The sequence below is a fragment of the Epinephelus lanceolatus genome, chromosome 9 (assembly GCF_041903045.1).
Source record: "Epinephelus lanceolatus isolate andai-2023 chromosome 9, ASM4190304v1, whole genome shotgun sequence".
Lineage (NCBI taxonomy): Eukaryota > Metazoa > Chordata > Actinopteri > Perciformes > Serranidae > Epinephelus > Epinephelus lanceolatus.
In genome coordinates, this window is record NC_135742.1 from 25,079,456 (window position 1) to 25,091,702 (window position 12,247).

Genomic DNA, 12,247 nt, shown 5'->3' on the forward strand with positions numbered 1-12,247 from the left:
ATGTAAACGTCCACATTTCTTATGTTACAAATCTTTAAAAAAAAAAACAATAATACAGTCATTTTACTTCATACCTGCACTTACCTGTTGGCAAAATGTAGATTGACTTATCTCACTCTCATCACCATTTAATTTCGCACAACACAACGATATTCTTTACAGTTCATTTAAACTCATTCATAAACATTTGACATGACTGTGAACTCTAATTTTAAAGCGATTTGGATGCACAGGCGAATCATCAGAGGCACGGACTAACGTCAGTATTGAATAGACTTATATCGTGTGACTATAACATAACCCGCTCACATTTTGGATGCATTCAGGTTTCATTGTTGTGAAGCGTTTACTGAATGTCACAGGGAATCGTGCTCTCCTGGCTCTCACTTGGTATCTCCATGGCTCAACGTGTCTTTGGAGGATATCAGTGGAAACGGCGATTCATTAATGTGAGTGACGTCCAGACTAGTATACTGTTTCTATTATTATATTGCAAACGACAGCTTTAGATGAATGAAATAAAAGACGCGAAGCGATCGCAATGTTTATTTCCTAGTTAGCTGAGAAACGGGTTCTCAAAGGCCACGCCCACACCACATCTGTCTCTATCACCAGTTAATTCACACACAGCTCAGTTAATCTTGCACACCCGCAACAAGCAGGCAGCGATGGGGACTCCTCCAGGGTTTGGGAAAAGCTGGAGAAAGGAACTGTCGGCTGAGTTTGGAAAGCCCTACTTTAAAAGGGTGAGATGACAAGTCAACATCACACTGCGCTGCTGTCTCTGTTGTTTTAAACGGTTCAAATAACTTAATGTTGTCCGCCACAGCTGATGAACTTTGTCTCTGAAGAGAGAAAACGCCACACTGTGTACCCTCCTGCTGAACAGGTCTTCAGCTGGACTCAGATGTGTGACATCCGAGATGTAAGTTTGACTGCACTGGCACCTTCCCACTCATCCTGACCTGTGACACTGTGTCTGACACTTAAGTATAAAGCATTTGATATTGATATAAACAAGCAAACAGTTTTTATTGTAGGTTGCAAAGTAAAAAATAAATAGTAAACTGTACAAAAACAAAGAGCAGTATAATAAGCAAACAGTATAAAACCCAAAACAATATAATAAGGACGCATCAAAAAGAAGCAGAATATAATAAAGTTGTTTTTGTTTTCACATTGTCAGTTCAAATAAAAGAGGATTCAGTTCTGTTTCTGGTCAACTTCAGCTCTGATGGAGCCTCAGTCCTCTTTTTGTTCACACTATAGCCTATAATATATAATATAACGTATATATATTGACCTAGTTTTGTTTTACTTTTACGTGGCACTGCAGTGCGGTTATGAAGCCCCTCACTTTCAGATGAACTTAAAACTAGAGGAAAACCTTTGCGTTTCTGTGTGCTGTGCTGTAGACTGTTGATGTATTTTACATTCCACATTTGGAGACGTGCAGTATCTTCTGTGGACCAAACTACTCCTCGTCCTGCGTTCTTGCAAGCGTTAGGCCAAGGTGGTTTCGTCTGTTTTTTCAAGCGTCCCAGTGCAACAGCATGTGATCTAGAGGGCTGAATACAATGGCAAAGAGCAGAGCGAGCTGACTGGTTTCACCAGTCTAGGTGGGTTTTTTTTTAGCCTCTTAAACAATAAGAGAAACAGTATGGCGCCTGCTTCCTGTTCACAAATTCTCATACTACAGCCAAACAGTGTACAAAAATGTGTTTCTGAAGACATTTTAGGTGAGAAAAAGGCAATAAAGACACAGAATCTTGGTTTATATTTGATCAGCACTGCCTAGTTTTACAGTTTGATGGGAGTTTGGTCTGAGTTTGAGAAAGCACAAGACAGAGTGACGTCTTTCTCTGGCACACAAAATGCGGATGTACAATCTGGGCTAGAGCCGGTGAAAATCCACTGGATGACACATGTTTAGCTGAGAGATGAGGGAGGGAAGTTTTACCATAGTTTATTTACACACACTACCCACATTGTTATGATACTAAGCCGATTTTAAAATCGGCGAAGTATTCCCTTCAGCTGTAGAAAATTGTGAGACAGCCTGTCTTTTATAACACTAAGGCAGTATTAAATTGTTTCTTGCTTCACAGTTATTGTGACATACGTTGATAAACTTATTTGAGCGCCTCCCATATGCTAGACTGTCTACATGCTGCATACACACCCCAGCAGGCACTGAAGACAACACATGGAACATTAAAGTGCAATTGAAAATGGAAAATCAGAGTTAACACACAATATTAGCATATGTTAAGGAAAGCCCTGTGCACTTTAGGGTTAGTGGCACAGAAGAGTCTGTGCTGTGTGGATAAAATGGAAGTTAAGTGTATGATGTTAAGTGTCCCTTAGTTTGGCATTAACCATCACCGTTGCATTTCTTTAAGATGTGTCTCTAATTCCAGGTCAAAGTGGTGATTCTTGGCCAGGATCCATATCATGGTCCTAACCAAGCACATGGATTGTGCTTTAGTGTCAAAAGACCAGTGAGTCCTCCACCCAGGTTAAAACTTTTTCAGTATCTCTGCATGTAAACTAGTCAGTTTTCTAACTTCAAATCAGTCCAGTGCTGTGCAGTCCTTTGACATACTTGTTACACCTGTGATCCTTTTCATCTCAAGTCTGAAGAACATATACAAAGAGCTGGTGTCGGACATTAAAGGCTTTGAGCATCCTGGACATGGAGATCTGACTGGCTGGTCCCAACAAGGTATTTTTCAAAAAGCAGTTTGTTGACGCATAGTTGCACAGCAAGAAAGCTGTTGATCATTAACCGACCTGCTGTCTTCTACATCTGTGACCTCACTCTCCAGGTGTGCTGTTGCTCAACACTGTGTTGACCGTCCAAGCGCACCAGGCCAACTCCCACAAAGACCAAGGCTGGGAGACCTTCACTGACGCTGTGGTGCAGTGGCTCAGCAACAACCTGGAAGGCCTTGTCTTCATGCTGTGGGGATCATATGCTCAGAAGAAAGGAGCTGCTATTAACAGGGTGGGTCCGCACTGTTGTTTTAAACCAAAGCTTCTCATCATGTTCATGTGTCTAAGTTGGTATGTGTTAATATATATCTCTTTTTGTAGAAACGCCACCACGTCCTGAAGACTGTGCATCCCTCTCCCTCGTCTGCTCACAAAGGATTTTTTGGGTGCAGGCATTTCTCAAAGGCTAACAAGCTGCTAAAGAAGTCTGGAAAGGCTCCAATAAACTGGAGGGCACTTTAAGTTCATGTTTTCCAACAAACTACAGACCAAAACTTGCCCATAAGCTTTCACTGTTTTCCTGTTCCAGCAGTAGTGTGAGCAAAGATTTCTCTACGAAAGAGTTTCATGTTGGTAGTTTAAAGTTTGAACAACTTCAGCGTGAACACTTTCAACCTCCGCTCAATCCCTACTTCCGCCGCATCAATTTCAAAACAAAAGTACCTTACACTCGCCCTCTTCAACACAAGATCTCTCAACAATAAAAGTCTTATTCTCAACGAATTTATCACTGACAAGCAACTTGACCTTCTCTGCCTTAATGAAACTTGGCAAAAACCCCTGGACTACCTTTCACTTAACCAAACTACCCCTGTTGGATACTCTTACATAGACAACCCACGATCTGAGGGCAGAGGAGGGGGCATTGCTGCTATTTACAGTACCATCAAGACCTCCAACCCCACCCACTCTCCATCCCTGCTGCTCCATCCTTTGAACACCTGGCTTTTAAACTACCTGGCCCTAAACCTGTCATCATTTCAATCATCTACCGCATCCCCAAACCCAACCCATCATTCCTATCAGATCTCTCAGAACTCATCACTGCACTGTCTTCAATCTCACCATCTGTTTTACTCCTCGGCGACTTCAACCTCCACATTGACTCCCCGGACTGTAAAAATGCTATGGACTTTCTGGACCTACTCAACTGCTTTAGCTTCACCCAACACATCAACTTTCCCACCCACAACCGTGGACACATCTTAGACCTGGTTTGCTCCACTGGCCTCCACATCCATAACATCTCCAGCACCGACCTCTCCATCTCCGACCACCTGGCCATCACACTTGTCATTGACATTCCCGCCCCCAACCCAAACAGGATCGCACAATGACTTTCCGCAACCTAAAGTCCATCTGCCCAGTCTCTTTCTCCACCTGCATATCGAACACTCTCTCCGCCCTCACGCTCCCTGCAAATCCAGCCCCCATGGACCTTGTCAACATCTACAACAACACGCTGTCTACCTCCCTTAACGAACTGGCCCCCCTAAAAACCAAAACTGTCATTTTAACTCACTTGGCCCCCGGTTCACCCCGGAACTCCACAAGCTCAAAAAACAACTAAGACAACTAGAACGACTACGCAAGAAAACCGGTCTCACAGTACATGCCCTTGCGTACAAAGATCACATGCACCTCTACAAATCATCACTCAAAGAAGCCCGCTCTGTCTACTACTCTGCCATCATTCATTCTGGATCCTCCAACCCACGCACTCTGTTTTCCACCATAAATAAACTCCTCAAACCCCAGGACAACATATCATCCTCATTCACCCTGGAGAAATGCAACAACTTCTTATCTTTTTTCCACTCCAAGATAGAAAGCATCCACAACCAGCTTGCCACCTCCTCTGCCACCACCCTCGACCAGGAACCTCCACTTCCTTCATCCCCTAACCACCGGCTTTCCCTCTTCTCGCCCATAGCCACAGTGGACATCTCCAAAATACTCTCCACCATGAAATCATCCACCTCCCCCCTGGATCCCATACCCTCTGACCTCATCAAAGCCTGTTTTACCTCTCTCGCCCCACTTATCACGGACACCATCAACTCCTCCATTACCTCTGGCATCGTTCCCCCACCTCTTAAGCTCGCTGCCATCACCCCCCTCCTTAAAAAACCTGGCCTTGACCCCGACAACCCCAACAACTTCAGACCCATTTCCAACCTCCCATTCCTCTCAAAACTACTGGAAAGAGCCGTCGCGACACAACTCAAGCAATACCTCCTCTCCAATAACCTGTATGAAGCATTCCAATCCGGCTTCCGAACTCACCACTACACTGAAACAGCACTAGTCAAAGTAACAAACGACATTTTACTCTCTTCTGACTCTGGATCCCTCACCATTCTCCTCCTCCTCGATCTCAGCGCTGCCTTCGACACCGTCAGTCACTCCATCCTCCTCAGCCGTCTGAAATCCATTGGCATCACAGACTCCGCCCTCTCCTGGTTCACCTCCTACCTGTCTGAAAGATTCCACTATATCTCCATCAACAACCACAAATCCCACACCACCCCTGTCTCACACGGAGTCCCTCAAGGCTCAGTGCTTGGCTGGATCCTCTTCATTCTCTACATGCTCCCACTAGGTCACATCATCCGCCGCCATGGTCTTCACTTTCACTGTTATGCCGATGATACCCAGCTTTACATCACCACCACAGCCATTACTCCTGCCATTCTCTCTACCCTCACCGACTGTCTCACCGACATCAAAACCTGGATGAATCACAACTTCCTAAAACTCAACAGCAATAAAACGGAAATTATCATCTTTGGCCCAAAACCCATCCTCCCCACCTCCCAGGACTTCTCACTCTGCATCGATGGTCACTCTGTCACTCCCTCCCCCGTGGTCAGAAACCTCGGCATCATCATGGACCCCAAACTCTCCTTCAAATCACACATCAACCACGTCACCAAAACATCCTTCTTCTACCTTCGCAACATTGCATGCCTTCGCCCCACTATCTCCTCCTCAGCCGCCGAAACACTCACCCACACCTTCATCACCGCCAGACTCGACTATTGTAATAGCATCCTGTATGCCCTCCCCACCACTGTTCTTCAAAAACTGCAATATGTTCAAAACTCGGCTGCCCGACTGCTCACTCACTCCCCCTCCAGAGAACACATCACTCCCATCCTCTGTCAACTTCACTGGCTTCCCATAAAACAACGCATCAACTTCAAGATCCTCCTCACCACCTACAAAGCCCTAAATAACCTTGCACCCTCTTACCTGACTGATCTCCTCCATCGCCATTCCCCACTCGCCGCCTCCGCACCACCGATGCCAACCTTCTCACCCCCATCACCAAGACCAAGTACCGCACCCTGGGGGACAGAGCATTTGCCATCGCCACCCCTACCCTCTGGAACTCCCTGCCCCTGGCCATCCGGAACTCTGACACACTCCCCTCATTCAAGAGTCAGCTTAAATCCCATCTCTTCAGGATCACCTACTGCACCTAAAAATCCTCCCCCGTCATCCTCTACCTGCTCTTTCTCTTATTAAGTGTTTTGTTTGAGTGTCCTTTGTTTGAGTGTTTTGTTTTGAGTGCCTGTTTCTGTGCTTATTCTCTTGTAAAGTGTCTTTGAGTATTTAGAAAAGCGCTATATAAAACCGATTTTTTATTACTATTATTATTATTAAACTTTTGTTTTGTGCCATACACTGAATTTCCTCAAACTGTTGTTTCAACATTGTAAATATGTTTGTATCTTTTTTTACTTTTTTATAGACAAGTTGATACTATTAAAGCGGTTCCAGAAAGTGGATGTTGTATGTTTCTAAATGTGTCCACTTCCTCTGATACACAGAGCAGGTATAATGGGTGTTGTCCATGCTTCACTGCAGAGTTTCAGGCTCATTTTGGCTAATACAAACATTTTATCTAATTTAAGATATCCATTTTGTGAAAATGAGTGAAGCCTTTCTATGTAAACAGTGCTACAAATCTTTAAAAAAAACTGTAATACTGTCATTTCATACTTTCACTGAGCTGTTGGAAAAATGTAGATTGACTTAACTCCCTCTCATCACCATATTCTTACATAACGCTTACTTCTGCACAAGACATTATTTATACTACTGACCTGCAATGCTTTCCTGTGATGCTTAAACGAGTATTTGTTAAAAAAAAAAAAAAAACTATCCTAAATATTGTTAAAAAATGTCAGTGCCTCAACATTGGCTGCATTTTATTGGATGGCAGGGCCCTGGTAGTGAAGATGCTGGATCAGTCACCTAAATGAAGTGATGTGATTATTAATGTTACCAGTTTCTCTTGTGTTTTTCTTGCTATAAAAGTCAAAATGCCTGCCGTGAGGAGAGTCTGTAATATTGTCAGTAGTCACTGTGTTGTGCCACCAGGAGGGGCCAGAATAACAGAAATGGTAAGTCAAAAACAGACAAAAAAAATTGATGTGTATATACACTTTCAGGTCTGCATCTTAAAAGTAGCATTAAATGTTGAATTTGCTGTAAAATAAAAGTCACATTCATTCAAATCTAACTCTTATTACATAAAATATTCATGTTGCTGTGAAAGTTGGTGCCTTATATAAAACTAGAAAATATGCTAATTTGGAAAGTCACTGCAGCGTGTTGCAAGGACAGTGTTGGGAAGGTTACTTTTAAAATGTGGTAGGCTACAGATTACTGGTTACTCTGTTAAAAATGTAATAAATAGACCTAACATATATTTTTAATTACTTCATCAAAGTAATGTAACTAATTACATTTGATTACTTTTCTAACAAATGTTTTAAACTGGGCAATACAGCTGAAAATGTCCTTAAAATAGTCTATGCCAAAGAATACATTCCTGCACCACAAATAAAATAAAATAGAATAGAATAAAATAAACTTAACTGATTATAATATATTTGGATGTAAACCCTTTGTGATCCTCGACATTTTGATAGGGTAACTGTAATTTATTTAATTACCCTACTTATGTTTACTCAATAACTGATTGCAATTATATCTATTTTGTAATTTAATTACATGTAACTAATTACTCCCCAACATTGTATAAGGAACAGTATGTAATACAGTATTTTTAACATATGTGTGTGTTAAACTTCAACTCAAGATGATAACCTCTAATGTTCTTGCACACTGAGTAAATGCATTTTGACAAGAAATTCAAATAAAAATGAAAAAGGGACATTTCTCTATTTTGTTCCCATAAAAATTAACGTTGTCTTTAATGTGTATCTTCCTTTCTCGCCCGCTTTGCAAATACATTTCTTCTAGGGGTAATTATATTTTTAAACCATTAAACAGTCTGCATACTGTATTAATGTATTATTTTATTTTGTAAAACTTTTGCTCGCTGTACACAGTGAGCTGTTTGACGTCCACGTGAAGGCGTGGCTCCGCTAGTGACCTCATGACGTAAGCCGGAAGATTCGGGCGCAGTTCCTTTTCAACTTCGCCCTGTCAGTTATGTTTGTACAGTTAAACATCTGACGATGCCTGTGCAGAGTGTGCCAGTCCGGGACGCGTCCGTTCAGTTCCGTTTGTTACAGCAGTACCTGCTCCTCCTGAAGAAGTACCCCATCCTCACTAAGTCTGTCACGAGGTCTGTAGCTCTGGTTATTCACCCACTCTCGGTGCTGTGGTACTTTCCTGCAGCCCGGTGCTTCTTTACAGTCCTGTGTCCTTAGTTTGACAGCCAGAAATGAGGCGCTGTCATTTATTAAAACACTATCAAAGTCAAACTATGGATTTATTTTTTAAGTTACCATTTTCTACATTGTAACCTAGATCGCCATTTGTTGTCTTAACTTGACTGTTGACCTCAAAGTGTATCTTCTAGGCAACTTTGTTTGCACTGACCACAGACTGCCCCTTTGTGTGCACTCTGGCTTCAGCCAATCAGCATCTGCCCAGAAAACCTCCCCTACCAAGTGTATTTGACCTGACAATGTGCCTGTTGCACGCTGACAGAGCTGTGTTTGTTGTGTGTGTGCTTGTTGTTTTCAGTGGCATCCTCTCAGCTCTAGGAAATCTTTTGTCTCAGACTTTGGAGGCGAGGAAAAAGGCCAAGAATGGGGCCGCGGTCAGTGAGATTGACACAACTGGAGCTGCACGCTACGCCATTTATGGGTGAGACGTTGTACAGAAAAGAAAACTGAGGGTTGACTGCAAGAAAATGTGTGAGACAGTGTAAAATACATCAGCTATCATGCAAAACTGCACTCCCCTCCTACATCCATGTATTTTTTGGCAGTAACATTATGCCTTGTCGTCTATTTCAGGTTGTTTATTACCGGGCCGGTGAGCCATTACTTCTACCAGCTGATGGAAGTGTGGATACCCACCACAGACCCGCTCTGCATAGTCAAACGTCTGCTACTGGATCGACTTTTTTTTGCCCCGGGGTTTCTGCTCCTTTTCTACTTTGTTATGAACGTCCTGGAGGTGAGACGTCTCAGAAACTGTCACTCCTAAACATCTCATTAAAGGGGCCTTCCAGTGATTTCATATTGCTCTGGCATATCACAGTGGGACTTGCAATAGACAGATTTTTACAAAGAATGGTGAAAATTGCTGCAGTAGAGGCCGAGATATCCTGATTTCTTTTTAGCTCCCAGTATGTGTGAAGCTCAAAAAACACAGGATCCTACACTTCCCATAATGCAGCTTGATAGCATCTTTAATTAGACCTTCAGTGCTTGATAAATAAGGATTTATAGTACTTCCTATGACTACAATGATGTGTAAAATTAGCGAACTGCCCCTTTGACTATGTTTACTGCCACCTAGGGCTGGGCGATATGGACAGAAATTCATATCTCGGTATTTATCTCCATATTTTCCACAAAATGGGCTACATGTGCAGCTGCAAGTCAAAGCCAAATGTCAGATGTCACAAGCACTTTTATAAATCACAGACTGTGATCACAATAAAATGCAAAGACAGGGATTTTATTTCCTGTTTGAAAATATGCAGCTGCACAACATGTAAATGAAAAATTATATAAAATGAAAAGCAGTGATGTACGTTAACATTTTTTGCACGTAGCACTGGAGCTACAGAGGTTTGAAGGTTTGCAGCACAGGACACAAAACTATAACATGAGTATAAAAAAATCAAGTGGGCCTAAATCCTTAGTAAGTAAAAAGTCTTTGTGGGCAGGGAGTAAGTGGGGGAGCCCCTCTGTGCTAAGTTTGCATGTTCTCCCTGTGTCAGTGTAGGTTTTCTCTGGGAACTCCGGCTTCCTCCCACAGTCCAAAGACAAGCAGGTTAACTGGTGACTCTAAATCGGCCGTAGGTGTGAATGTGACTGTGAATGGTTGTCTGTCTCTATGTGTCAGCCCTGCGATAGTCTGGCAACCTGTCCAGGGTGTACCCTGCCTCTCACCCAATGTCAGCTGGGATAGGCTCCAGCCCCCCATGACCCCTAACAGGATAAGCTGTTACGGAAAATGAATGAATAAATTAATTGTACATAGTCTTTATATCACCCAGCCCTACTGCCACCTATGTTCTATTCTGGATTTTTATTATATTTTATTGTAGTATTTAGTCTTGTGTTCATATATTATCTGCAATATTAAACATATGCCAGTTTTCACACAGACAAAAGGATGAATAAATTCAAATATATAATCATCCCAATCTATTTTCAGGCTAAAGGGTGGAGAGACTTTGAAATGAAGATGAAACAAAGTTACTGGACTGCTTTAAAGATGAACTGGAAAGTGTGGACGCCCTTCCAGTTCATCAATATCAACTTTGTGCCTGTACAGGTTTGTATCTGACTGGCATCCTGTCCCCCAGCCAACGATGAGTCACGTACCAACACTTCTTGCAATGGTTTAATCTGTGTCTGTTTTTGCTTTCAGTTCCGAGTGCTGTTTGCCAACATGGTGGCCTTATTTTGGTACGCCTACCTTGCATCTGTGAGGAAATGAAGCTCTCCCTGATTTCCTCACTGAGAGGCGAATCTGGAGGAAACTGCTTCTTCACAGCAGCTTCAGCATCCTACTGGTTACTGCACTACTGTAACCGTGTTTCTAATCTGGACAATAATTCTCACATACAGCAGCTCTTCTGATTAACTCATAACAAACCTGTACAATGAGTTGAAGCCATTATAACATGCTGCTGTATTTGGGATATGTGACTGTTTGTAATTAAAGAACATAATAAATGTAGTTTATAATAAATGCATTTTTTACAGAGCACTGCCAAAATATTGTAAGATGTAATAGTAAACCTTGAAATACATGACTGAGACTGTGTTTTAAATATTGGAATAATATAAATCAATGTTAAAGAGTGCCTTAATGGTCAGCCTGCCTTTTAGTGGTGTGATATGCACAGGGTGCAGCCCCACCCCCACCCGAGAGCTGAGGAAATGGCACAGAACAGGAAATGTGACTTTCAATACATTTTGAACTTTATTATTTTTTTTAAACAGTGTCCAGTTAACAAATCCCAATGACAAGGTGTATTTTTTAAATTAAAGTACAACGTGCTTTGTCCTGAGAATAACATATTCTATTGCCAAATTAAGTCTTAACAAGTTTTTAAGACATGCATGATTACACACAGGAGGAATGCATTGATTTTTTTTTTGTTCAAAATGAAAATACAAATAAATAAGACATTTGAATTATGATCATTTCCTTTAATAATTAATAAAAAAATAAAGGTAGGCTACAGAAAATCATTTTTTAATACTATATGATAATCAGGAATGTTCAGAGTATGAACCTTCAGAGTCAATAGCCAGTCCTCAGCCTCCCCTCAGACGCAGATTCAGGTCGATGGTGCTGTTGGCAGTGACGTTGTAGTCCGCCAGTTTGCCCCCCGTCATCTCTCTGCCCTGGTGAATGAGCCTCTGCTGGCTCACCGGGACCCCCTCTCTGCTCTGGACCCTGCTCTTTAAGTTGTCCACAGTCTCGTCAGCTTTGATGTCATAGGTGTTGAGCTTCCCCTTCTCGTTTCTGACGAACACCTGGATGGTCGGCGGCTCGATCACCAGCAGGGACACCCTGGCACCGGGGTGCAAACCGTAGGAGCTGATGGACATTACGTCATTGCTCAGGTGAGTCTTCTGACCATTCACAAACATCAGCTTCTGCTTCTCACAGGGGACTCCAAACTTGTCCTGGATGCGTTGTTTCAGAGAGCCCACTGTGTCCCCTGGGTGCACGCTCAGTGTGTGGGAAGTCCCGTTCAGCATAACGATGGTTATATCCATGATGAGAGAGGTCTGAAAGATGATTCAACACGTTATTAAAAACTACTCCACTGTAGAAAAACTCTGTCCAATCGAGACAAAGAGAGCTTCTCACCTTGTGTTCACTTTTATAAATTCCTCTGCAAATGTCTTCGTCTTCAGGTGGTGACAGGATATCAGAAAATGTTCAGCAGCAGCTGACTGAGGTTTGAACTCACCTCTGTTTATATAGTCTCAGCCTCAGCTGCTGAACT

The 12,247-nt window shown here is 42.5% G+C and overlaps 3 protein-coding genes across 3 annotated transcripts; 2 read left to right on the forward strand and 1 right to left on the reverse strand.

The window, feature by feature from the left end:
• Positions 1-178: 178 nt before the first annotated feature.
• Positions 179-3,237, forward strand: LOC117253132 (uracil-DNA glycosylase-like). The gene is made up of 6 exons (XM_033620496.2): positions 179-746; positions 830-925; positions 2,421-2,518; positions 2,637-2,725; positions 2,829-3,007; positions 3,097-3,237. The coding sequence occupies exons 1-6, from the start codon at positions 669-671 to the stop codon at positions 3,235-3,237; spliced, it is 681 nt and encodes a 226-aa protein (XP_033476387.2). The 5' UTR covers positions 179-668.
• A 4,967-nt stretch (positions 3,238-8,204) lies between these two features.
• Positions 8,205-11,033, forward strand: pxmp2 (peroxisomal membrane protein 2). The gene is made up of 5 exons (XM_033618747.2): positions 8,205-8,380; positions 8,785-8,907; positions 9,060-9,222; positions 10,435-10,554; positions 10,651-11,033. The coding sequence occupies exons 1-5, from the start codon at positions 8,271-8,273 to the stop codon at positions 10,717-10,719; spliced, it is 585 nt and encodes a 194-aa protein (XP_033474638.1). The 5' UTR covers positions 8,205-8,270; the 3' UTR covers positions 10,720-11,033.
• Positions 11,034-11,185: 152 nt separating this feature from the next.
• Positions 11,186-12,247, reverse strand: LOC117252074 (uncharacterized). The gene is made up of 2 exons (XM_033618748.2): positions 12,109-12,247; positions 11,186-12,026 (listed from the first exon to the last, which is right to left on the reverse strand). The coding sequence occupies exon 2, from the start codon at positions 12,012-12,014 to the stop codon at positions 11,547-11,549; it is 468 nt and encodes a 155-aa protein (XP_033474639.1). The 5' UTR covers positions 12,015-12,026; positions 12,109-12,247; the 3' UTR covers positions 11,186-11,546.